Genomic DNA, 27,728 nt, shown 5'->3' on the forward strand with positions numbered 1-27,728 from the left:
CAGAACATAGAGAAAAATCTTAAAAAAGTTTCCGAAAAAAATCTTTAAAAAGTTTCCTTATTAGATTACCATATTGCCTGATTTGAGTACCGCTCTCTCCAATTGAGTTTAGCCCTTGTTTTGTACACAATACAAGGGTTCTCTAAATGTTAAAAGTGATGCTATTTTAGGCTTTGTTTGTAAGTTGAAAGACTCAAGGAAATTAGAGTATTTATAAATAAATAAAAATGAGAAATATTTTAAAATATTTTGAAGATTTTTTATTTTTCTTTTGGATAATGATGAATGAATATTTGTGATTGATATACTTCTAATCTTGAGAATGTTATAAAAATATAGATTGAATTTGAAAAACTTATCACCCGTTCTAAAATTCTCCAAAACTCTAATCCAATACAATTTTTGGTTTCCTAAATTATGGAAAATTAAAAAAAAAATATTAAACTCACAAAGTCCTCCCCTCCTAAACTTTGTTTGGAAGATCGGAGGGGAAGGGATGAAAGATTTTGTAAGGAGACAATTAGAGAAATCTATATCATTTTATATTATGGGTTTGTAGATATTGATAAATGTATATTTTTTTATAAATATACTTTCAATTGTAAAATTGGTACTTAAATCAAGAGAGTCTTCTATGTAATGAAAAACAATTTAGGTGTCATTATTAGATCGATTCTTCTTATGTACGCAAAGGTAGAATTAAATCCATATATTTGGTTACAAAGGAAGGAGAGAAAGAGAGAGTTTGCAATAAAATTGAAAAGAAGAGAAGTGATTGTTGGATCATGAGAGAAACCTAATAATTGAGCAACCACACAATTGAACTGAACATAATATTTTATAGAAAATCTTTAGCATTTTAGTATATAAGTCTCACATATATATTATTCAACGTCAACTTTTTTATCTAATGTAAAATTTCTTGTGTAAAAAAAAATCTAATGTGAAATGTCTGACTCACTTGACATTTAAGAGTGGAGATGTAAAAGCATAATTTTTTTTTAGAGATTCCGTTCTAATCCTTACATGTATGTATTTGTTTTTCATGAGAAAATTGTTGGTAGTATTTAATTATTTTCTTAATTTTATTGGTTATTTATTTTTCTTCAATCTTCTATCAATTTTTTAGGAAAAAAAAGCAGTTTTTTAATTACCCTAAACAAGTTAGAGATTGGAGCTATTGATATAATTCACCGACTACTTTCATGATCACTTATTAGTTTCTATGAATGTAGATAAAGGTATATTTGAAGATATTTTTCAAAAGCCAAACAACCTAGCTTAGACAATGTCAAAAAAAAAAAAAAAAAACATGTTCTGGCAAAAATTTCACAAGAGAAATTAATAGTTGATCTACTCAATTACTCCACTTTAAATTCCAACCTAAGGATATGATCTACACCGGTTGGAAGAAGCTTCTGATGGGTGGAAAAAACGCAACAACTATAGTTCCTTTAAGGGAGAGGGAGAGGGAGAGCTCGCATAAATATTGAGTGTGTATCTTATATTGAATATGGCTTGAAAAGAGCATATTTCTCATTTCATTGTAGAAAATGACTCTTTAGACATGGTTACAAGTAACTGCAAGTTTAATGAGGTGATTTCCACTTTAGTTTGATGCATATGGATTCGAGATTTTGACTTTGAATTGATATGTTCATTTTCTTCATACTTCAAGAGTATTGAAGAAACTTATGCGGTGATTGATTAGTTAATTTTAACCTATCTTTTTAACTAGCACAAACAAATTGGTAAAAAACAAATTAACACAAATGAAGAAACTCCTTCAAGAAAACTTCATAGACTGATCTTTTATAATATCTCTAAGTCTTGCATGCTAAAATTGTTCTTTTAATTTTGTAGTTTTTTCTCTGGACTTGCGCTTTTTTCGTCTCTAATTATGTGCTCCATATGACGATTTTTTTTTTTTTATCCCTGAATATAATTCATTATGTAATTTACTAGCATAGTTTTAAAACTCGGCTCGGTCATCGACTCGGCGGGAGTACTGGATCAATGGGTCAATGATCGAACCACTGAGTCATTGGTCGAACCGCATGACTAAATCGGAACCACTCGAATGACTCGGTTAGATAACTCGATCCTTAGATTAAATTTATATTGTTATTTAACCGGATTAACTCGGATTGAATCGGTGACTCGGTCACTTTAGAAACTAAAATAATCTAAGAGACGCGGATTCAACACTTATTATATGATCAAACACAAATTAATTCTTATATATATATATATATATATATATATATATATATATATATATATATATGTTATGAAACATTTACTTATACAATATATTATGAAGATAAAATAAAAAAATAAAAAGAGAATACATGTTTCTATTTTTTTTATAAGAAAGACAAAATACAAGTTATGCAAAAAAATTGACAAAATTCAAATTATGCAAAAAAAATTATAAAATACAAGTTAAAATGTGAATTGAAATGAAGTAGTTTTAGCGTAACGAAAAAAAAAAATGGTGTAGTTTTAGTTTATGATATTTTGAAATAATATACAATCAAAATGAATCAACAATTCATCACAACAAACAGCAGTGTTGCAGTGGATTATTAGTACCTTTGAGAAGTTTGTGACTGTTTGGTCGCCTCTTCGATCCACAGCAAGGCTAGTTTTCAATTTTTTGGTAAATAATATAATCATTAATTAAAAAACAAATTTGTAACTCGGTTGGCTCATTAAACCGCCGGTTCACCGGTTTTAACCGAGTTTGTCCGGTTCATGCCGGTTCGCACCGGTTTGATTGCATGACCGATCCAACATGCCAACCTCTCCGGTTACCTCTCCGGTTCACGGTCGGACCGGTTCGACCGGCCGGTCCGATCCGGTTTTCAAAACTATGTTTACTAGTGTGTTAATTTTTTGTTCAATAAACACTCCTTGTTAATACTATTGATTTATGTATATTGAAATGTGAAGTATAAGTCAGTTGACAGGGACAATGCATTAATATATACAGGAGTTAGAATTTGAACTCCGGACACCTTCACTTTTCATCTTCAAAAATAAATTCTAACTACTAAACTACTTGATTAAAAAGAAAAGTAAATTTTTAGATTAAGATATACAAAAATGAACATGTTAACTTCACTAACTATTTTTCATGTATATATGTAAAAGAGTCAAACGCACTTATGATAAGAAAAACGGAGGGACTAGTAGTTTTTTTTTCTTGATGAAAAGTTCTTTTAATTTCTTATACCCAAATCAAGTTGATTGTTACATTGAATGGACACCAAAACTAGAAATCCAAGGCAAAATTAAAAATAAGTTCCTCAAAAATATATGTGGGTCCATAAGATGGATATGTCATTCAACATTTAACGTGAGTCTTCACCTAATTTTAATTATTTTATTTATTTTAACGATCACTGTCCCCTTCCCTTGTCAAACAACTGGTCATTATTTTCGATCCTTTTCTTTTTTAAATCAGATGACATTCTAAGTCATTCCTTTGACTGTGTTTTATAAAGAAAATAAAAGTCATTCCTTTGACTAACACTATCTCTTTTTTTGGTAGAATTGAACGATGCATATAAAAAAGCTCTGATTAGAGCTCTAGAGTCTAGAAACTTTGATTAGTTTTGTTGGTTGTGCACTTATATAGAAATTTTGAATATTTATTATTTAGGCTGTGTTTAGTAACACAAAAAATCTAGCTTATAGTTTGTTGGATTAGCTTATAAGCTCGTTAGATGAAAATGTGGCGTGTTTGGTAACAAGTTTTTTTCATGAGCTTATAGCGTTTTTTGAAAAGCTATTTCAAGTAGCTTTTTAGCTTATAGCTGGTAGTTTTTTATATTTTCTTCCAACTTTAACTCTATTAATTTAAATTAATTATTTTTTTAATTAAACAACTACCCATGTTCATCTTTATAACCGCCCCATTTTTCCCTTAAAAAAAATGTCACGTTGTATTTTTTTTAAGGAGCACTTTATATATATATATATATATATATGTATGTATTTTTTTAAGGAAATGCTTTATATTTTGCTATAACTAACCTGCCGTACATCACACAAAAAATAACTAGCCGATTTTTTTTTAAAGGAAAAAATAACTAATCTTTTGTACGTTGTAAAATTTTATATATTCTAACTCACATTTTGTTTCCACCTTTTTCGTATTTTTGGGATTCATAAAGCAGAGATCAAAATTGTCGGTGATTTTTTTTTAGGATTAAAGGTCGAAGAACTTTTTTATGGAGACTAAAACCAAAAGTTTGAATATTTATAGGGACCAAAAACATATTTAACTATAATTAAAAATAAATACATTACAAAAAAATGTGTGTCTATATGTATATTAAAAAAAAACATGTCATTTTATACTTATCAGCCACTTCAACAGCTAATTTTACCAAACACATTATTTTTAATAAGCAAGCTTTTCAACTATAAGCTATCAGCTATCAGTCATCAGCTATCAGCTAACTTTTCAGCTATCAGCTAGCTTATAGCTTATTTTTACCAAACAGAGCCTTAATACTTTTTCTTTTAAATATGTTCTTCATGTACTATTGTATGTATTTGTAATTTTATAGTATAATCTAAATTTTTAATTAAAAAAATCAGTTAAATCTTGTTGTAATAACAACAATTCGACTGCAATAAAAATAATATCAGATAATATAAAAGGACTTTTTATTTGACAAAATTATTTTCTTCTGGTATATATGACAAAAAAGTTATAACTATATGCAAATAAAATAGATATGACATTATCCCTAATAGAAAAGTGAAAAGACAGACCTCCCTCTTCAACAAACGGTCCTTAATTTTTTCTATTTAAGTTCTCTCTTCCATTTTCTTTATTGAGAGATAATTTTTGATCAATTTTTATCCGTAATCATCCCTCTTTATCCTTTTCTCTTTATTTCAACCTAAATAAGTAATTTTCATATAGATTTAAATTTTTTTCTTCTTCGTACTTTGGTCGTCTGAGTGCAGCGTTTTGTTGTTCGGTGTTTTGTGTGGCGTTGCTTGATTTTTTTGTCCAGTTGCGGTGTTCATTTGATTCTGATCGAAAGATCAATAAATCAATCAATGATTTGAGCATCAACATTGCATATTGGGAGGCATGTGTATTCCGATCACCTTAATTTTATCATATTATTTGTAGGTATTTTGCCGTTGTATGCTATTATTAACTCAAATGATGTGAGTTTGTTCGCAGATTCATCATCTACAATGTTGAATGATGCAATATATCAATTTGAATGGATACCGTTTTTTTTTATCAACAAAAAAAGTGAATAGGCGGACACATTGGCTTTCCACTAATATTTTATAGGGTTAATTAAGTTTTTAGTTCTTATAAATATCCGCAGGTTTGTTTTTACTCCCTGTAAAATTAAATCACACTTTTTAGTCCCTATAAAATTTTCTGTTATAGCTTTTAGTCCCTGCTGTTAAATGACCTCTAACGGCGCTGACGTGGCACTGACATATTATTATTTAATTATTATTTTTAAGAACTTCAGAATTTCTATTTAATGTTTTTTCCAAAAAATTAATTGAACATTTTGAAATTACTAAAATACCCTTATTGTTTAATTAAAAGTCATGGTTATTTCTCTCTTCTCTTCACGTGCGAGACCCTCTTCTTCCATTCCAGATTTCAACTTCTCCCCCACCTTCTTTTTTCCATCAAAATGCATATTCATTATTAAACATTCAAATTAAAATAAAAGATTTGGGAATTAAAATAGGGAACTTCTATGGCACACTCACAATTTTGAGTGTACCGGTACTCTTGTTTTACAAAATATATAAATTAAAGATCACTTTAATGAAATAAAAAGGTATTTGTCAATATTTATATTTTAGAAAACATCATTTCATAAGAAAAACCATCATTTCATTGTTTATAAGGATCATATTACAAAATTTACATTTTGTCATAAAAAATAATCAATATTCATTGTTATGAGTAATAAAAATTCTTAAAAATTAAATTTTATTTCGTCGAAGCTTTTGGTATATAAAATTTAATTATCTTAGTTGTCAATGATAGAAAATATTATTAATTTTACGACTTGGTGTACCGATACACCCAAATTTATTGGATGTACCATAGAATTTGCCATTAAAATAACATAAGAATAAGATAACATAACATAAAAATAAAACGTAAAACAAAAACTCAAAAAATCCAGATTTGGAGATTTTGCTCGCAAAACAGAAGGAAAAACGCGAAATCTGAAAGCGATGCTGTGAAATCGAACGAAAGCGCAATCAAAATCTGAAAGAGAAACCGAAACGGCGATGGTGTGAAATCGAAGACGAACGAATACAAAGCAGATTAATTATTTTTGTGGTGTGATTTTGTTTACTAATGGAACCAAGAGTAATCCATTCTAGAGAAGAAGAAGAAAATAATAAATGGAATTTGGGGGTTGTTTTGATGGAAAAAAGGTGGGGGGAAGTTGAAATCTGGAATGGATCAAGAAGGTCTGTGAGAAGAGAGAAATAAGGGTATTTTAGTAATTTCATAATGTCCAATTATTTTTTGGGAAAAAAACATTAAATGGGAATTCTGAAATTTTTAAAAAATAATAATTAAATAATGACGTGTCAGTGCCACGTAAGCGCCGTTAGGGGTCATTTAACAGCAGTTAGCAGGAACTAAAAATTATAACAGAAAATTTTATAGGGACTAAAAAGTATGATTTAATTTTATAGGGACTAAAAACAAAACTACAGATATTTATAGGGACCAAAAACTTAATTAACCCTATTTTATAATCATGTTCTAGGGTATGTAACACATTTACTTTTTTTTTTTTTTTTTAAGCAAATGGGAAACAAATGGATCATCATTTGCATACCCTAGATAGATCAAAACAAAAAGGTTACAAAAATTTGAGGGACATAAACCTGACCAGGTGAAAATAAAAACAGAAAACCAACTTAAAGGTCATTACACATCAGTCCATAAAGGTTAAAAAAACACAACAAGAGAACATGGACGCATAACCACCACAATTCAATAAACTCTCGTATGAGCTCAAAATCAAATTGCAAAAAAGACTGGTGCACGAATGAACACGAGCAATAACAACCCAAGACAGATCCGTACAAACTCGAACCTTTCAAGAATGAGTGTGAATTTGACCGCCTACACGATAACGGATCTACGAGCCAATGACTCACTATGACACATTATAAAAAGTTAACACACCCATTTTTAGCTTATCAATCTGAATCGTCCTTCGTAAGGAATTGTCAATGCACATAAGCAACACTGAACAAGCAACCCTAGCGATCTATGAAGAGAACCGTATGAAGAATAAATTTGATTTGAAACATGAACCCATGAAAGTAATGTAATAATTAATGTACATTGCATAATATATGTAGGAATTGAAGTTCGAACTTCAAACACCTCAATTATTTATTTTAAAGTCGAATTTCTGACCATTACATTATTTGACAAAAAATAAAAGTAATGTAATTAAGAAACTGTTTATTTTTTTGTTAGCCAAAATTAATATTCAATTGTTTCAATTGAATATTTAGTTGGAAACAGCTTCAGTTGAATATTTAGTTGGAACCAATCAAACAAATCATGTCTTATTTCAAAATTGACATGTTCTCGCTAGATTAATTAAATTACAAATAAAGCCATATTATTTTTCTTAATCAATCTTACAGCATCTAAATAAAATAGACTATTGTTTGCAATGTGACAATGTCTGTACATATTTCCTTAGATTTGAACCCGTAATTTTACAGTTATTTCCATAAGTTTTATGTACTTCGTCCGACTTCGTGCAGAATTTTTTTTAGTTTTATAATTGAATAACTTGTATATCAGATCGACGAAATCCAACATATATTTTAACAAAAACAAAACGATATTAATTTATTTAAATTGATAGAACACTTCATAATCAACATTGTTAAAAACGTAAATGGTGAATCTGCGAAAAAACTCAATGCACTCAAGTTAATAGCATACAACTGCAAAATGCCTACAAACAATATGATAAAATCTAAATCAACAAATATTCATGCTTCCGGATCTGCAACATGGACGTCCAAATCATTGATTGAATCTCTGATTGATTGAAGTTGGTCTTTCAATATGAACCAAACGAACACCGCAACAAGACATGAAATCAAACAGTGCCGCACAAAAGGACGGACAACGCAACGCCGCACCCAGACGACGAAATCACAAACAAAAAAAACACAAAGATGCAGATGGGTGATTCTAGGTCAAAAATGACCTAAAACCACCCCTCCTCGAAGAATGAAAGAGGATTAGCGAAATCCAACATGTATATCTAATTTATAATATACACTAAATACATCAATTATTTAATAAATTTGAAGAAATAGTATTTACTAATGTATTAGACCAAAGTGAAATATGTTTAACTATTACGTATTCCTCTATTTTAAAATAAATATCGCATCACATTTTTACAATATCTATCATTCACGAATCACATAACTTATTTCGACTAATATTTTAACTATATATGTATATATGGATTTTGCTAGAAACCATTTATGAAGGTGTCTTTTAGCAACTCACACCTTAAGGTGTGATTTTCACTTTTTTGTTATAACTTTGTTAAAAGATACCTTCATAAAAATTAGTTGGTATCTTTTAGCAAATGCTCATAGAATAACTTGCTAAAAAACACATTCATATAAGATATCTTATAGCAAAATCCTATATATATTCACACACAAACGTACCATGTTGTCACATGACACACATACTATGAGATGAAAGAGTAATATCAACATTGCTTGCATCATCACCAACAAAAGAATATCACATAGGTTCTTGTGAGCACCCAAGTTCATGCATGATCATGGAAGGATCTTCTTTCTTTCAGTCATACAAGGCTGCGCACGTGCCAACGAAGACAAACAAATCATTATTATAAGCGGTGTCACAAATTATTATGCTTATGTACGTATTATGGTTACGGGTCACATACTCAATTCATCATCTTCTATAGTTTAATTAATCTCTCCTAGTATCTTCCATATTTTTCCTTAGTCAATTACCTCTTTTTTTAACCTTCCCTTTTTTTCAAACCATTGTCACTTTCCAATAAGCACACATATTTGACCAAGACCACCTATTCCCCCTTAACTTATATATAAAGGCTTGCAACTTGATCATTTATATCTTATCCACTATTGCACCCAAAAAAATACACACATAAATACCTTAGGGTCATGATCATGAAGAACAAAAGGATGAGCAAAAAGGACAAAAAGGATATCAAAGTTACATATATTTCAAGTCCAGTGAAAGTGAAGACTAATGCTTCAAATTTCAGAGCCCTAGTGCAAGAACTAACTGGCCAAGACTCCAATGTTGCTGAAACTACTACTATGCCCTTGCAAGAAAAATACTGTGATGATGAAAGAGTGAATAAGGGTGCTTATTCAACTCATCAACAATGGAGGGTTGATCATGTTCCTCATCAAAATACCTTTTTGAAACCTGATTATAGTGAGTTTCTTTCAAGACAATCCTTTGTGGAGCCGTTAAGTGAACACGTTCAATGCGATTTGTTGAGCTTTGATATGTCCTAGGATTTTATTATTCTTGGTGTTTTTTTAGGGGGGTGGTGGTGATGGTGTTAGTATTATTATTATTATTAGTATTATGATTATTATTGTTGTTATTATTATTATTATTAAATGATATATATTTGCTTTTTAGCAGTTCTGACCTAATTCACCATTTTCAATTTGTTTTAAAATTTATTTAAATTTTAGTTATTTGATCTTAGCTAGTCAATAATATAAAAAACTGTTGGTTCCATGAATAAATTTGAGTTCTTTGGAATCATCGTGATCAATAAGATTATATACTGAATAGCATTAATTTATTTCTGTAGATTATTTTGGAAGGACCGTAGATTTTTTTTTTTTAAATATTTTATAGTCTGAAAATGATATTGTCTATTTAATGGAGAAGAATCCAATCTGTAGATATCCGGATTGTGGTGAGTAAACGGATGATGAAATGGTTGCTGTAAAATATAGGAAGAGAAATGACGGATAATAAATGAATATAACCATATGTCCAAATGGATAACTACGATGTGTTAATTAAAAGTGACGAAACACAGGGATCAATAGTACTTTTGCTTCGCAAGTTTTCAATCCAAGGAAGAAATGACAAGTGCCCATATAAAAATAATGTTTTATTAAAAAATTGTATTCAATTTTTTTTTCTAAAAATAAATAATATTCATTCGTTTAAATTGATACAATACAATTTCGTAGAATACAAAAAAGATGAAACTGTAAATAAACTCACAACATCCGTGTTAATAGCATAAAACGACAAAGTACAAAAGCCTACGATGGTAGATGCACCTCCTGAAAGAGGCTTGTTCGATGCAGTGTGGCATAAGCAAGTTCCGTTAAAGATATCATTGTTCGCTTGGAGACTTCTTCGCAATAGACTACCAACCAAAGACAATCTTATACGGCGACGAGTCCTTCATCATGATGACAACATGTGTGTTGGATGTTGCGCCTCATTGGAGACCGTGGGCCACCTTCTCTTCGGCTGTGACACCTTTGGCAACGTGTGGTTCTTGATCTTCCAATGGCTCGGCATCTCCTTCGTCGCTCCAGACGTGGTTCGTGATCTTCTTCAGTTCGGGCACCTAGCAAGGTTACCGCGATTTACACACTCTTTCCTGAAGATAATTTGACTAGCATGTGTCTGGGTTATTTGAAAGAAAAGGAACAATCGGGTTTTAATCATAAGGCTTTGGATTCACTTCACGTAGCAGAAAAGGTTAAACTGCTATCTTTCTTGTGGTTAAAGACTAATATATGCTCACTTTCACCTTCAGTTATCATGACCGGTGGTGGCAACTTTTTATCATGTATGGGTGTTAGAGTGTAATCTTCTTATTATTTTGTTTTTATTTCGCGGTGATCTTTGTTGTGGCACTGGTAACTTAACCTTGTAAAATATTTTGGGTGGTTTTCTTTTGCACGCCTTGTGCGAGATGAATCACTTGTGTTGATCTAATATATTCCATTTTGACTTGTTAAAAAAAATAAAATACACATATGACTATATTCAAATCATCAGAATACTATGTCTCCGGGTTTTCAACGTTGACGATGCCAAAGTCATTAATTGAATTTGCACTGGATCAAAGTTGATCTGACAATCTGAATCAAATAATATTCCTGAACGAAACAAAAAAGACAAACAACGCACGCCGCACAAAACGACAAACAAAATAATGTCGCACTAAGACGACGAAATCTTGAAAGAAAAATGAAATAAATGTGAAAATTACTTATTTTAACAAAAGGGAAAGAAAAAACGAGTTTGAAGGAGTGATTTTGGATCAAATTAACCCTAAATCACTCCTCTTTGATAGATGAAGGATATAAACTAGGGTTTTAGTGACGATTCACGAGAGAAAAGGGAGGAAAGAAATTTAAAAGTCATTTCTTTGCGGGGCCTTAAAAAATAATACAAGAAAATATCGACAACGACATGTCTACGTTTCTAATAGAAATTTCCATTTTGGTACAAGGGTAGAGATTTTTTTTTCTTTCTAAAATTTAAGTTATATTGTTTGCAATTTAAATATTTCAATTGGATTATATTTACTTTTTGTCAAAAAAAATTGAATTGTATTTATTTAAAAAAATATATTTAGATAGAGTAATTAAAAAGTGACATTCTTAAATTTTGTTGGTTTATTTTTATAAGTTTAAAAAAATATTGAGAAAAATGTATAGAATGATGAATACCTAAAAAAAATTGAAATGTGGCTCTGAATTAGAATACTAAAAGTTTTGGGTCAAATTTTAAACAGAAAAGAAGTTGATGACGAAACTGAATTGTTTTGTAACAATATGGACATAGGAAACAAGCTGTAAAATTTTAAAGTTTGTAGAGACCAATTTGTAAAAATTAAAAGTTCGTAAAGACCATTTTGTAAAAAAAATTAAAACAGATAGGGGTAATTTGTAAAATTTGAAAAATAAGTAGGAACTAGTGTATGGAATTTGAGACATATAAGCATCAATTTGAATAATTTGAATTTTTTTTTTATAGGGGATCAATTTGAGATCGACTCTTTCGTAAGAGGAAGAAATGTTAAATTCTCAATGGTTGTTCTATCTAATATTGAGTTTCTGGTTTTCTATTTCAAAGTTAAATGTGAAAATAAAATCTGTTCAAGTAAAATAGAGCTACATTTGCTTTCCATTTGATTTGAATACAATTTTCCCTTAAAATTAAGATCATAAAAATAAGGCTTAATTGCATTTTTGGTTCCTTAACTATTTAGGTAGTATTGTTTTGGTCATTTAATTAAAATTCGATTTATTTTGGTCCCTTAACTTCTCCCTGTTACATATTTTGGTTATTTCCGTTAGTTTTAATTCAAAAACGTTAGATTTTCTTCATCCTCTTCTTCTCTTTTTCATCTTCATATCATCTCCATCAACTTTCAACAACAAGAATCCCAAAAAAAATCCAGAAGAAAATGAAGAAAACCTAACGTTTTCGAATTAAAAGTAACAGAAATGACCAAAATGTGTAACAGAGAGAAGTTAAGGGACCAAAATAAATCAAATTTTAATTAAGGGACCAAAGCGATACTACTTAAATAGTTAAGGGACCAAAAATGCAATTCAGTCTAAAATTAATTTTTTTTCTTACAAAAAAAAAACTTTTTATTGGATGATTTTGTTTTAAGCTCACACTTTATATTTTTGTCAGGCCCGTTCTTGGGCAAGAGCAAAAAGCTATATGGAGTCGGGCCTGAAATTTACGGAGGCCTCAAATATTTATAGGGACAAGGGTATAAGTCTTGGGGTGTAAAATACAAAAAAAAAAAAAATAACACTTTTACCTACGGACAAAATCAGTCAATAATTGTCATTTTCCCGTAAATAAAAGTTTGGAAGACAACAATTTTGCCATCAATTATTCATTTTCCACATGTAAGTGTCTAATTGTCTATAGGTAAAAGTAATGTTTGAAGATATGCTCATATATTCAACTGCAGCTTAATTATTTATCATTGTAAATGGTGTTGGATTTTTTTTTAATTCTTTTTAAACAAAAATTGTAAAAATTACAACTGGACCTCTAAATTATCGGGAACGGCCTTGATTTCTGTCATCTCTCTTTCATCTTCCTCCCTTTCAAGAACGACACCTCACATTTCTACGTCACTCTGGTTGTCCCTGTTTCATTGAGAGGTAGGGGTGGGAATAGGCCAGGCCAGGCCAGGCTTTGATAGGCCTGAGCCTGGCCTACGAAATAAATCACAAGCCTGAGCCTGGCCTATGGCCTATCATAGGCCGTTTTTCTAGGCCTGGCCTGACCTATTTAAAAGCCTAGACTGGCCTGAAAGCCTACTTACATGCCTACTTCACATTAAGGTCATCAAATAGTTCATTTGACCTACTAAATAGGTTAAACATGTCTTAAAGCCTACTTAAAAGCCTATTTCACTACAAGTAAATTTCAACTAGATTAAAGCCTACATAAAAGCCTATAACAACAAAGCCTATTAAGGGACTAATAGATAGAGAAAAAGATGTTTATATTTTTAATATATGCAATTATTTTAATATAAAAAATTATTTTTTAATAAATAAGTATTAATAGGCCGGCCTATTAGGCTTAACAGTCTTTTTTTGAAGCCTAAGCTTGACCTATTTAACTAAACAGGCTTTCTAAAAAGCCTAAGCCTAGGCCTATCTACTAAACAGTCCAGGCCAGGCCAGGCCAAAACAGGCCAGGCCGTAGGCCCCTGTAGGCCGGCCTGACCTATTCCCAACCCTATTGTGAGGCATTGTCGTTCCAATGCAACATGTGTAAACTTTAGCTTTCGTACTTCCTCTTTATGCGTGCAACTCTGAGAATATTTTCTCATTTCCTTGATCAACTATAAACTCCTCATATTTCAATTATACCTTCACCTATCGTCCTCTGTAGATATTAATGTCTCAAAAATAACGACATATCAACTCTAGTCTCTAACCTTCGATGTCTCTTTCAATTAGAAAAAGAGAGGCGTTGCGTTCCAATATTGTATGTGATTGTAAACCTAACTTGATGTCTTAGAACTAGCATATACATATGCCTTTACACATGTCCCTTACAAGGGAAGTATATGTTTAGCACTCCCAAATCAAAAGACCAATCTCTGATTTACACCAATATAGTGAAACATGACTATTTATAATCAACCAAACCAAATATTTACATTAGTTCTATAACCAATTGCACTTAATTCCAACAAATAGATAAACTAACTACAACATAATGCATAACTTGTAACATATATCGTATAATGTTTGAGATGATACATCAATCGATTTGATCTATAAATCTCCGACGTTCCCATCTCGTATTTGCCCCCCTTATCTATCTATCTATCTATCTATCTCTCTCTCTATATATATATATATATATATATATATATATATATATATATATTTATTTATTTATTTATTTTTCCTATTGGGTGGATGAATACAAATGAGGTCACAAGCTTCTATTTATAGGTCAAATACTTGGTCCTTCGTCAAACGAATAACCATTTATGCCCCAATGGGGTTTTGTCATGTCAGCAGAATGGGGATTCAGGTTGTCGTTGGTCGTGAGCTGAGCCACATATATTCTTTGTCGGAGAACTTCTAGCTCATCCAAGTGGGATTTTAGACCGCTATATTGCGCAATGTGAACCATCAAATTTATTGGCCAAATTTCTAGACATAAGAACTTTTATACTAATAAAATGATGTTATTTGAACAACTATAAAAATTGACAACCGTTTCCACAAAAATAATCGAGAGCCGTATTCAACACCGTATAAAAATAAATCATTTATAGTTGTTGATGAGAGAGAGATAATGAAAAAACTAGACAATACAATTATCATATTGTTACAAAAATATATATGCATTATCCCTCATCAAGTGAGAGCTAAGCACACGAAGACAAATAAGACAAATAAGGCTTGTACCCATTATAAGTTTTTATTTTATTTTTTATGAATTTACCTTGTACCAATTGTTTTTAAGGCTCTACCTAAATAAATATCAACAGTTCATATGCAAGTGCACAATAGCATCTGTGATTTATCACAGAGGATTATCATCTCTCGTGCACTGAAAATAAGCTAGCTAGCTGTAAAAGAAATTGATAGATATCGTGTGTTGTTGTTACTGTGTCGTCAGTGTATCTTCTCATCACTGATTCTCTGACACATTACAGCTGCAAACAATCTTTTTCAAAATAAAAAAAACTACAAAAACCACAAACACAAGTATTATATTCTTGCACTTTTCTCAACTATTTCCTTTTAATGTTATTTATTTATTTTAATTTTCTGCTAAATATTTTCTAAATACTATTCTATTCATTTTTACTTTTTCAAAATTTAACAAAGTGTGACAATGAAATCATTAATATAAAAATACTAATATGGAGTTTGTTAAAGCACTAAAACTTTACTATAAAAGTTGTAATTAAATAAATCCACATGCGGTCCATGTCAAAGCACTAAAAACATTACTATAAAATAAAAATGTAAATCTTGACCAAAAATAAAATGTAAATAATACTTTTCTATTTTATATTAAATGTCAATTTTGTGATATTTCTTGATTTTACATTATTTTCTTGTCAAAAAAATATCCATTACTTTTTTCCTACTACTTTTCTATTATTATTCTTATTTATTAAAACTGTTGTAAAAAATCCGTGTAATATCGTTAGTATAGTATGATTAAAACTTAAAAGTAATGACATGTTTTAACTTAAATGATTAATAAACTCCACCAAAGGATAAACGATCTGAAAGAACCTGAATTCAATTTCGAGAAAAAACAATGACTTTATGGTTGAGAAAATGATTAAAAGTTGGTTCAAAAGAATATGAGTTTGATTTTGAGGTGAAACAATTACTTACGGCTGAGAACATGATTAAAAGTTAATATAAATAATCATTTTTACAAGACAAGTGTAATATAGGATACTCATTTGACAAGGTGTCAGTTATTAAAAGTTTTTGTTATTTTTATTTGTAATTTTTTTAGGACTCTTTTTGTCATTTATTAACTATTAGTATTTTGTAAAAAATACTCTTAGGTTTTTTTTCATAAATAAAAAATACTCTCGACTATTTATTGTAAAAAAATATATAAAACAAAATGATAAATAAATTATAAAAATATGTAATAAATTTGACCAAAAATAACAATATTTTTAATATGTGTGAACATATGAAAACAACCAACTAATCAACTTAAGATTAGGGATGACGAAAAACTTCATACGTTACCGACTTTTTTAACACGAGAATTAAAAACGAAGAAAATTAACAACTAATTAAAGTAAGAATCATTGCCAATAAACAACTTCAAAGCGTTGCCATATTAAGAGAATCATCATCCACCACAATATCTGAAAAATCAATATCATGAACAAATTGAATTGTTAACTAAAATCTAACATCTTAACTTAATCTTTGACGGCTGCAGTTTCATTCAAACGGGAATCAAATCGGTTGCGATAACGAAGCAATACAAGGAGCAATATCCTCGATTGACAAAATCAATTGAAGCTAAAACAAACTTAGCTGGAGAACAAGCAACACCGTTCAATAGACAACGTCAAAACATTACCATATTAAGAGAATCACCATCCACCACGATACCGTGAAAACCCTATCATGAGCCGATTGAATTGCTAACCGAAATCTAAGATCTTCGACAATACCTTACTAGTTAATTTGAGATGATAAAGGAGAGAAACTAATTATAGAGGCGCACAATTTTGTCAGAGGAATTTCCTCGATGTAAACAAAATCAACTAAAACTTAAACAAACTCACCTAGCTAGAGAGTGAGCAACAACGACACTAGTTTTGCCGCAAAAAATTAAATACGAAGAAAATAACAACTAATCAAAGTAAGAATGATCATCAATAAACGACTTTAAAACGTTACTACGTTAAGAAAATCATCCTTGATATCTTCTCAATGAGTAATGGCCGTGAAAAAAGAAAAAACTAAAAAACACAGTTGTCGTTGACACGACTTTTCTCCGTGATTCTGCTAAACGCAACACCATACCAAACATATTATGAATTGTTAACCGAAATCCAAGAACTTCAACAACGTCTAAAATCAATATCTTCTCAATGAGTAATGACTGTGGAAAAAGAAAAACTGAAAAATAAAGTTGTCGTTGACACGGGTTTCCTCCGTGATTCCGCCGCTAAACGCAACACCATACCAAATATATTATGAATTGCTAACCGAAATCCAAGAACTTCAAGATGTCTACTTAATCAACATGAGATGAAATAGAAGTAAAAATCATTTTTAATGAAAAATGGTGAAGAAATAAAAAATAAAAGTAATAAAAAAATCATTAGTCATCGGAAAGGGGAGGATTTCAACACAAGAAGACATCTAGAGATTGGAATCATCCATACAATACAAGTCTCTCTCATTTCTCTCTTTCTCTCTCCTCTGTCTATCTTTTTCCTCATTCCTTTACTTAATTCATAAATTCATTAATACATTAACATCATCACTCATCGTCATCAAATTTTCAAGGTGGGTTTGGTTCATTTTTTATCTACAATTATTTACTACAATAATATTTTATTATTTTATGTTGCATGATGAGTAAATGAAAACCATCATGTTCATGGTGAATTTTAGTTCAACTTAGTATAACAGGTTGAATTTTTGATCTTGTTGATGATGTTGGATTTGGTGTTTTTTTTTGTTGTCTTTTGAATTTTTTATTTATTTTTGCATCTGGGTCTAACTGAGTTGGTGTCAAATTGGTCTTTTTCATGTCAAAGTGTGTTACTTTGACTTTTGAGCACTAATTTGGTAGAGTGTGTTCTTGTTTTGCGTGTGTTTGGTTTGTGGGTACACATGGTTTTGCCAAAGTTTGTGCCTTTATGATAGATAGATATTTGTATTACATACAACTAAAGGGTTGTGATTTGTTTTTCTGTCTCTGTGTTCTTGTGATTGGAATTCAGTTCTTTGTTTTACCAGGTTGAAATTTATGTTTTGGTTATGATTTGTTTATTACTATGTTTTGGTTATTTGTTTTTCTATTTTGTGTTTTCTGTAATTGGAATTCACTTCATGGTTTTTAAGGTTGATTGAAATTTATGTTTTGGTTATGATTTGTTTTGTACTATGTTTTGGTTTGTGGAGATTTATGAGGTTGTTGGTTTGGTTGTTCTAGTTCAACTGAAGCTGAAATTTTGCTGTTGAATTTGTTGTTTTTTTTGTTAGGGTTTTTAGAGTTTTATATTTTGTTGAGAAGCAGGGGAATATGATGATGTGATGGTGGGAGTGTTGCATGGGAAGTAGAATCAGAGTTGGTGTTGAAGATGAGAAGGGAGCAGAAAGAGGGATGCCGAGCTTCAATTCCGACGATGCATGGTATATTTTTTCCTAGTTTAGAAGTTCAATACGTAGATTGTGTGTTTTTTTGCTCAATTTTTGTTGTAAATATTAGTCCTTTGATGATACATTTGGAATGAAGATATGCGATATTTTGATTTTCATTGTTACTTTGGTTTCTGTTGTTTTGAATGAAGAATGGATAGTGAAAGATTACGAACTTTTGTTGTAGTTTGCATGAATAAAACTATATAAACTAGTGGCACTGAAATGTGGATTTCGGACACTTACATATGTAGCACAGTTGCCCTAAATTTTGATGCCCTAAATTTAGATTTAGGGCTTGTTTGGATTGACTTATTTGAACTTATTTACTGGCATAAGCACTTGTGAGACTGTTTGAGAGAGCTTGTGACGTGTCTGTAAGCTGTTTTCAGCTAATTTTGCATAAATCTCTAGGATAGCTTCTGAAAACGACTTATATGAAAACAACTTAACTTTCTTATGTCTTTTGGTAAAATAACTTACACACAAGCACTTGCATGATAAGCATTTATGCTAAAACAGCTTCATTAAGCCGTCTATGCAAAACCACTCCGCCTTATATGGGCCAACTGGACTATGACAATTATTGTTTCATCTACAATTTTATTTTAAGTGCTTTACATTTTGATAAACTAAAGTACTGTTTACTATGTTATGAGTCACTGTGAATATCTTCCTTGGGTGGTTAGAGTGAGGCTTTACACTTCAATTTCCCATTCTAGGTTAAACCTTATCATGTCGAGATTGTATATGTAGCTTTGAGAAAGTTTGTCATTGTATTGTTACTGCTAGGAATTAGATTTGTTGATCGAAATTTGGCATGGTTCATGGTGTATCATGTTCACTGGGTACTTAGACTTATTTTTGTTGGGGATTGCAAATAATGACTTTGTTCTTTTCTTTATTTAAATTTCAAAATTGATATGACATCATTAAAGATTTTAGAAAATATTTTCACAAGCTTTGACGATGTTTTTACAAAGTATGTTGAGTCCTAAGGATCTGCAAGCTCACTTTTATTTCCCTTCCAATATGAGTAGAACTTCTCCAGAGTTACTCCTTTGAATGAAAACTTTTTATTTGTTTTAGCTAGTACATAGGACATGCACTCTGACAAGATGATTACAAAGTATACAGTACTGCTTTTTTTATGCAATTTTTCTTGAGATGGAATGTATGATTTGTAGTATCCTAATTCTGACAAAATATGGATTTCAGCTATACAGATGGGAACACAATTGATAATTTTCATGTTTCTGACTTTGGAGCATTTGGTCAACCATATCGCTTAGAGGATGCTGTTGCTCTGAGTGGAAGTAAGTCTTCTTGTAATCCGACATGGCAAAGTTTACATGTAACAAAGCAAATACAGTCAGTATGTTGTATTATCTCGTGTCCTGCTGCACCAAGAATCTCATAAAAACTTTTTTTTTCCTTTTTTTACTTGTCTAAACGATGTTTAGTTATAATTTTTTAAATAAACTGGAACTATACAATGGTTTTTGTTTGCAATCTGTTACTGCACAACTACTTGTTGATATGTTCAAGTGTTGTCAATTGCAGATCGCAGAAAATAGTGGGTTGTTCAAATTTTGCTATGCAACAGTGCTAAAGTGCTACTATAGTTTCCATTTGACAACACTTTGTACTTAATAGCGTATCATGTAACAATAAAGATTTGTTCAAATTTCACTAAGCTAAAGTACTATAGCGCTGAATGCTGATATGCCGCTATTCAATTACACTGGAATGCACACTTGCACCTAGATATCATTTTCTATCCTTTTATCAATTCTTGTTGAGAAACATGTACTTTTTTCCATCATTTCCTTTGCTAATGAATTTTTCTGATTATAGATTCAAACTCGGTTTTTAACTCACTTAAAGTAAGTGGCCAAACAATTTCTCCTGCCCCTGTTCACACCAGTTCTCTTGATAAGGTGAGTTTTTCTTGTTCTTCTGTTCTAACGAATTTCCTGCTTCGCTATAAACGTTGAAGTTTTAGCATTATGGAGCGTCTAATTGCGAATTTTTTTTCCTTTCTCTTTAGTTGCCAACATCACGTGATAAAAGCCCATTGACGAACCAAACAGAGCCACATAGGTTGCAATTAACAAAGCTTCAATCATCAAATCCAGGTAGCGGTGCCATATTAAGTGTTCATACAGAAAACCAGGAAGAGTTTGCCATGGCCGATGCCAGTCCTCGGACTGATATTTCGACGGATGGTGACACCGATGACAAGAATCAGCGGGTGAAGTTTCTTCAACCTTTATGCCTTTTCTCCCTTCTTGTTCGAATGATAACATTTCTAATCCCTATCCTGCATTTTCACATCTGGAAACCAGTTCAAGTTGAACTTGTCAATAAGGATCTAACTATATGATTTTTAAATTTAAATGATTTTCAAATATGATACAAGAGTAGAAGTTTTTCTGGGATTTGCTTGATCATGTTTGAAACGACTTATTTGAGTTTATCTACTGGCCTAAGTATTTATGAGACAGTTTGGGAGAGGAGCTTATGATAACAACTTATGACATGTGTAAAACTGTTTTCAGCTTATTTCCAAAAGCTCTGCAACATAGCTTATGAAAACAGTTTGACTCTATTTTGTCTTTTATTATAGAAATAGCTTATGCGTAAGCACTTATACTATAAGCTGTTACGTAAGTTGTTTATAAACAGGTCCGTAGCTTATACATAAGTACTTATATGATAAGCGCTTATGATTCAAGCAATTAATTGAACTGTTTATCCAAATAGAGCCTTAATAAGATGAGTAGCATTGCTTGCAGATATAGTTGAATAACATTTTATGCATGCTACATTTGCAGTTTGATAGAAATCAATCCCTTGCTGTTGCGGGTTCCGACTCCAGTGACAGATCAAAGGATAAATCAGATCAGAAGGTTAGTAATATTAACAAATTTATTGCATAGATAATATCTAAAATTCCAATTATATATGATGACATTTTTTTTCTTAAACATTATTGTAGACTCTCCGCAGGCTCGCTCAGAATCGTGAGGCGGCAAGGAAAAGCCGGTTGAGAAAGAAAGTAGGGATTATCTTTGCTTAATTTTTTTTCTTTATTATTTTTTCTTGTATGTTTGTATATATTTTTTTTCCATATAAATATTATTATGTCATAATAATTTGAAGACAGAATCTGATTAGAAAAAGATTTGTACAAAAAACTAGTCGGGTTTTCCTCCTTATAACTTTGTAATTGACTTTGTTTAATAGAAAGTTACACTTTTCGTTCTTCCTTCTGTTAAATTGGCAAGCCAGTAATTTTAATGTGAGGGAGGATGCTTAGGTTGTCACTTAGTGTCTCCCTGCAAAAGAGTTGAAAATTGATTAATTACTTTCTTTTATCGTGTTTGTCTCTTGAAGAATCATGTGAATTGTAATGTTAAATGCATGTTTGAATTCATTTTTGAGAGACAAAAGTGATTCTTTATACATAAACTTAATTTGACATGTTTGAATGTTCTAGAGTATAATTGCTTTTGCCTCCGGAATGAGTTCTGACTTGAAGCTGAGATTTGTAGCTTTTTCCTCCAAACATATTTTTTATCTTCAAATTTATTTTTCAACTCACTATTATTTGAATATATCCAATCATAGATCACTTTACATTCAACTTACTTTTAACCTAAATCAATTCATTTAAATCAATTTTCGCCATCATTGAATCAAACACACATGTATATTTCTTTGGCTCCTATGATAGTTGTAAAACATTATTGTTTTTTCATTCCTCAATTGACCATTAAATTGCAAGACCTGACACAGTATATTCATTTTCATAGGCCTATGTCCAACAATTGGAAAGTAGTCGTTTGAAGCTGACCCAACTAGAGCAAGAGCTTCAGCGAGCCAGGCAACAGGTTAGATTCAGTTAATCCTTGCAATTAGATTGCACCAATTGCCTGCTCTGTCTTTCTCTCTATCCTTTTGATTTTTGTATGACACTTTTCCTTAGTAGTCATACTCTATTTTAAACCAGAATTTCTTGTTTCTTCATGTAGGGAGTCTTCATATCAAGCTCGGGTGAACAAACACATTCACTGAGTGGAAATGGTATGTTGTTTCTAAACTATTTTACTTATTCTTTGGTTTGAACATAGAAATATGTCTAATAGTCTATCTGGTTGTAGAGAGAAGTAGGTGTGTGAGAGTATAAGAAGAGAGAAAAAGATGAGAAGTGTAGTAGATTTGAGGTATTGTTTGGTATAGGAGTAAGAGAGAAGAAATAGTGACAAAAGAAAACTTCAAATGGTTTTCGTCAAAAATAAAATTGTAGTTTAGTTCAGAAATATTAAAAAAACTGAAACTTGATTAAAATGTCTTCAATGCTTAATGAAGAAATTAAATTGTCTGCAATGCAAATAAACCACCATTTATGAAAGGGTACAACAGGAAAATGATTAATATATGGTGCATTTCTCTGCACTTTATTTGCAGCTGAGAAGATAGGAAAATGTTGTGAACCCACCATTAGCGTAAAACACCATAGGATAATTTGTTTCTGTTTTGTTGTTGTAACAAGTTATATCATTATATCAGCTATGAGTTATCCATAACAATCGTTGAATTGTATTTCAGGAGCAATGCAATTCGATGCAGAATATGCAAGGTGGCTGGAAGAGCAGAATCGACAAATTAATGAGCTGAGAGCAGCTGTAAATTCTCATGCAAGTGATACCGAACTTCGCATGATTGTTGATGGTATAGTGGCACATTACGATGAGATTTTTAGGCTGAAAGGCGTTGCAGCTAAGGCTGATGTTTTCCATTTATTGTCTGGCATGTGGAAAACACCTGCTGAAAGGTGTTTCTTATGGCTTGGTGGTTTTCGGTCGTCTGAACTTCTCAAGGTGAGCTTATGCTGACTCTTTTCTATATGGATCACATTTTTATGCTGATACTCGGCTAATTTTCCTGTTCCTTGAAATAAATTGAACCCCAAATCTTTGACTTATTTTGAATATGTATCATCAATACATTACTTTAAGAACAAGAACTTTCTTTGGTGTGGCCTGGTGGGAGTTTAGTGTACAAAAAAGAGAATAATAAAGGTTATTTTTTAAAAGCCCTAAGCCTGCTGTCGAACCTTTTCACCTGTTAGTTCTTAATTTCATACACTTTATTCATATGTTTGTTTTTCTTGAACTTGTTAAACACATGTCTCATAATTATGACAACCAAGTTTTAATTTTTTGAAGGCTAGAGTCATTTTAGAGTTTCTTTTCTCTACCTCTTGACATAGTGTGACAAATTTGGTTACAGCTTCTGGTAAATCAACTGGAACCTCTCACTGAGCAGCAGTTGATGGGTATTACCAACTTGCAACAATCCTCCCAACAAGCAGAAGATGCATTGTCTCAGGGTATGGAAGCATTACAACAGTCCCTTGCAGAGACGTTGTCCACTGGTGCACCTTCCTCGTCTGGTTCCTCAGGGAATGTGGCAAATTACATGGGTCAAATGGCTATGGCCATGGGTAAACTTGGAACACTCGAGGGCTTCATTCGACAGGTAAATTTTTCTTTCTCAAACTTGTGTTCAATTAATTTGGTACATATGCATGGTTTCTGGTGAATAATTGAAGAGTCTTTTAATTCAGCCTTAGTTTTCTCACATTATTTATTTACTCTTGATCTATGTAGCACCGACACTTTAGGTTATGAACTTATGTCTGAGTGTACGACACTGTTAGAATAACTTGTGTTTTCACTGTCATAAAAAAAACTTGTGTTTTCACTATTTCATGTCATATTATTTACCCTATTATAAAATATCTTACTATGGACTCAATTTCTGTGTTTTTGTTACAAGGCTGACAATCTGCGCCAGCAGACACTACAACAAATGCACCGGATATTGACAACACGACAATCGGCTCGTGCACTCCTTGCCATCCATGATTACTTTTCGCGGCTGCGCGCTCTCAGCTCTCTCTGGTTGGCTCGTCCAAGAGATTAATGATTGTAGTGAATAGTCTGTCAAATTAATTAATTATCTCATATCAACCACCATCAATACTTTGGTCATGATAAGTTTTGCTCTTAGCAAGTGTTCTTGGTGTTGTACTTGTAGTCTTTGTAAGGCTGATACTAGTGTTTCCTAGAGTTCACATAGTCTAGGAATGGGATTGGAAACAACAAGCATTTATGTTATCTTTGTTACTAATAATATTGTCCATTGTAATTGTCATGGAATGGCTTTGATTGTTCGAACAAAGGTAGTTTGGGTTATACTTAGCGGAAAAACTTTCCCGCCTCTCAATATAAGTTCAAACTTTTACATTCGAAAGAAACATCAATTTTGTGCTTTTTGTGACCTTATAGAGAAGGTGTCTTTCGGAGGTGAGTTGCGAAAAGCTTTTCCAGGAATATCGATTCGTAGAAATGTTTCACAAGCAAAAGAATATACATACAGAATTCATAGAACCAAGGCCACTAAACTTGGTTCACTTTTATGAAATTAATTTACTAGTATCTTAAAATAAACGTTGGGCGATTTAGTCTCTTCTCAAAGCATTTTCTGTAGAAATATTGACTTAAATAGTATGTTCTTGCATATATATGAAGACAAACATAAAACTTTCAAAACTGTGTTGTTTTAGATTCAACAAGGACTATTTTGATTGATTTTCTTTAATTTATTAGAATAAATTGCTATTTCATGAATTTAAAAGACTGAGTTGCTAAACTTGACATTTTCAAAGATTAAAATGTTGATTTACTCAACAAAAAAAAAAAAAAAACCAATTGTGTCTCTTTCAACAACAGAAGCAGAGTTTGTAGCAGAGGTTGTGTCTCAGAATTCAGTTTAGATGTGCCCTATCATTTAGGTATTATAAGACTTGTAAATACTTCCCAGCCAATTAAACAAGATCAAGTACAAAGCATGTCAAAAAATAATAAGATCATAGATAATCCAGTTCCAATATTTGAGTAATGAAGCATGCAAACCACACATGAGTACATGATTCTAAGTCTCACTACTAAAAAAGAAAACATTTAGCTAGGCTTCAAATGAAACAATCAACCAAACTCCATTAAAACATTTTAATCTTTGGAAGGATCACGAACCAATTTTAAGTTTTAACTAGAATATGAAACAATAATAGTCCTCGTAACCAGATCAATTCGATGTTTCACTTCAACTGTCCCTGTCAGAATCATATCAGGAAGGAAGACTAGTAATCTTGTAATGGAAGTCCAAAATCTTTAATTTGTTCCCGGCATCTTCTCCACATACTTACATGCTCTCAGGTCAAGAGTTTCTAGAAGAGGACACCCATCAAGAATGGCAAGAACATCATCATTTGTAAGCTCATCTAGAGACATTTTAAGATAATGTAATCCAGGCATTATTTTCGCAATACCAAATGCCGCATCATTCATTTCAATATTGTCTAGAGGGTGCCTGCAATATTTCAGTGATTTCAAAAGAGGACAACATTGACCAACAATTTCAAGCGAATCATTAGATAATTGCTTGTTTTGTGAAATCTCAAGTTCCTCTAGTAGTGGAAGTTTCCTTAAAGTTTCACTAAATCCTTCATGTGAGAGTCCTCTGACACATCGAAAGTTGCATGCGTCGTAGATGACCAGCACTGTATAATTTGAATCAAAAATATCAATTAATTTTTGCAATATATATTATCTTCAAAATTGTAACACTTGAAAGCAAGAAAAAAGATTATGAAATTATTTACCTATCAGCTATGTATGCAAGAAGATCATCAGTTCCAATGTAGTCGATAGCAATGTCTTCCAGCTGACCACAACTTCGCGCAACTGCATTGCGACAAATCTTAGTCAAATTGTCCCCATAATTGTAGGGTGAACAAGGCGAATAACGAAAGTTGGTAATGTGAACGGTGTGCCACATGTGAGGATCCTTGAAAATATTCCACCAAAGAGGGCACACTTGACATGCACTAGCCAATATTTCAATGGCACCAAGCCTTTGGAGAATGTTTGCAGTCACATCTCTTGGAAGTTCAAGCCAATTTGGCTGAACAGAAGACACCGCCATAGTGCAAGCTCAGCGAGATTGTATTTTTATACCAATGCTGTAACCTTTTACAAAGTGAAAAATCCAAACGTTTTGAGAGTGAAAAGTTAATAGTACTAGTTTCTAATTAGCATTGGAAAATGATTTTTTTTGAAAGACATTGGAAAATGATGATAATTATTATCATGCGTACACATACCTAAGCATTTTGAAAAGTGCAACACCCGTGCCAAGAATATAAAGTTGCTCTGTTTCCAATAAATTTTAGGTTGGTTGATAAACTACTACATCATCTCGTTAATATTATAAGCAAAAATCAGTATTTTACATCATTTATTAAATGAATAGGTGTATATTGTAGTTTTGAAATTTGAGTAAACCTAAAATTAAAAAATGTAATTTGCAGGTAAATTCGTGAATAATGTTGAACAAATTATTGCATGACTATATGTGCGATTTTAAAAGTTAGCATGACCATTTCTTTATAAGTATATTGAAAAATTTCTTATAAATTTATAAGAGTTTTTTCACAGCGTACATACCTTTTTTCAATTAAAAATATCGCACAAATAAGGCAAGGGTGGGATATCAAACCATCATACACATGAGAAAGTCTACTTTTGCATTTTATACAGGAGTATTATCTTTTAGTCATTCAATGTTCTTCAAGAGTAGAAGACACTACTTTTCTTTGGAAGGAGGATGAGTGCTGCTATACTTCGTGGTGAGAGGCTTAACATGGCATATTCTGTAGCCGTGAGAGGTGGCTACAAGGTAGGTTTTGACAAGACACATGATTGACGGTATGGAAGAGCTCTCATAATTTCAGCAGGGTCTAGACAAGTGGAAACATAACGATGAGAGACTCTAAGGGGCTTTGCCGTTGTGGGTGGCGGGCGGTTGAGGAAAGTGAAAGTTGTTTGTATTAGAGTATGAATAATCAACTATAGTTAGTTGATAGGTAAACTAGAGTTAGTAACTTGGTTAGAAGTTAGTTAGAATTAGTTATACAACTAAACTCTATATCTTAATCTTAATCTTATCTTAATAATATACAAATGGGAAGAAACAAATGGCAAAAAAATTTGTACCAATCCAATGTGTCAAATCCTCAAGCCCCTTCATGTCACATCACCATTAAAAACTAATTTTATTTTTGCCATTTTAAGCATTCACACAATACAAACAAT

At 31.5% G+C, this 27,728-nt stretch overlaps 3 protein-coding genes across 9 annotated transcripts; 2 read left to right on the forward strand and 1 right to left on the reverse strand.

The window, feature by feature from the left end:
• Positions 1-9,179: 9,179 nt before the first annotated feature.
• Positions 9,180-9,747, forward strand: LOC11444007 (sigma factor binding protein 1, chloroplastic). The gene has a single exon (XM_003627875.2). It carries the CDS (start codon positions 9,241-9,243, stop codon positions 9,601-9,603), a length of 363 nt encoding a protein of 120 aa, XP_003627923.2. The 5' UTR covers positions 9,180-9,240; the 3' UTR covers positions 9,604-9,747.
• A 7,736-nt stretch (positions 9,748-17,483) lies between these two features.
• On the forward strand, positions 17,484-24,816 carry LOC11446367 (transcription factor TGA2.2). Of its 7 annotated transcripts, none has more exons than XM_024772731.2 (12): positions 17,484-17,643; positions 18,380-18,495; positions 19,720-19,817; positions 20,359-20,441; positions 20,552-20,755; positions 21,339-21,413; positions 21,503-21,562; positions 22,320-22,397; positions 22,539-22,590; positions 23,116-23,387; positions 23,800-24,048; positions 24,349-24,816. In XM_024772731.2, exons 2-12 carry the CDS (start codon positions 18,413-18,415, stop codon positions 24,493-24,495), a joined length of 1,401 nt encoding a protein of 466 aa, XP_024628499.1. In that variant the 5' UTR covers positions 17,484-17,643; positions 18,380-18,412; the 3' UTR covers positions 24,496-24,816. The 7 variants fall into 7 exon arrangements, with proteins under 7 accessions (XP_024628499.1, XP_024628496.1, XP_039684717.1 ...); XM_024772728.2 differs by having other exon boundaries at positions 17,485-17,643; positions 18,346-18,495; XM_039828783.1 differs by having other exon boundaries at positions 17,488-17,643; positions 18,355-18,495.
• Positions 24,817-25,486: 670 nt separating this feature from the next.
• LOC11446261 (F-box protein SKIP19) lies at positions 25,487-27,528 on the reverse strand. The gene is made up of 2 exons (XM_024772456.2): positions 26,237-27,528; positions 25,487-26,134 (listed from the first exon to the last, which is right to left on the reverse strand). The coding sequence occupies exons 1-2, from the start codon at positions 26,557-26,559 to the stop codon at positions 26,080-26,082; spliced, it is 378 nt and encodes a 125-aa protein (XP_024628224.1). The 5' UTR covers positions 26,560-27,528; the 3' UTR covers positions 25,487-26,079.
• Between the last annotated feature and the right edge of the window lie 200 nt (positions 27,529-27,728).

Source organism: Medicago truncatula, chromosome 8 (genome assembly GCF_003473485.1).
Source record: "Medicago truncatula cultivar Jemalong A17 chromosome 8, MtrunA17r5.0-ANR, whole genome shotgun sequence".
Taxonomy (NCBI): domain Eukaryota; kingdom Viridiplantae; phylum Streptophyta; class Magnoliopsida; order Fabales; family Fabaceae; genus Medicago; species Medicago truncatula.

Excerpts from the sequence above, each read along its gene's own strand:
- LOC11446367 (XM_024772731.2), top strand. The coding sequence starts at position 18,413 with ATGGGAAGTAGAATCAGAGTTGGTGTTGAAGATGAGAAGGGAGCAGAA. Across the intron at positions 21,414-21,502 it reads AGGATAAATCAGATCAGAAG|ACTCTCCGCAGGCTCGCTCA; the intron begins GTTAGTAATATT and ends ACATTATTGTAG. Across the intron at positions 23,388-23,799 it reads GGTCGTCTGAACTTCTCAAG|CTTCTGGTAAATCAACTGGA; the intron begins GTGAGCTTATGC and ends ATTTGGTTACAG.
- LOC11446261 (XM_024772456.2), bottom strand. The coding sequence starts at position 26,559 with ATGGCGGTGTCTTCTGTTCAGCCAAATTGGCTTGAACTTCCAAGAGAT. Across the intron at positions 26,135-26,236 it reads CTTGCATACATAGCTGATAG|TGCTGGTCATCTACGACGCA; the intron begins GTAAATAATTTC and ends CAAATTATACAG.
- LOC11444007 (XM_003627875.2), top strand. The coding sequence starts at position 9,241 with ATGATCATGAAGAACAAAAGGATGAGCAAAAAGGACAAAAAGGATATC.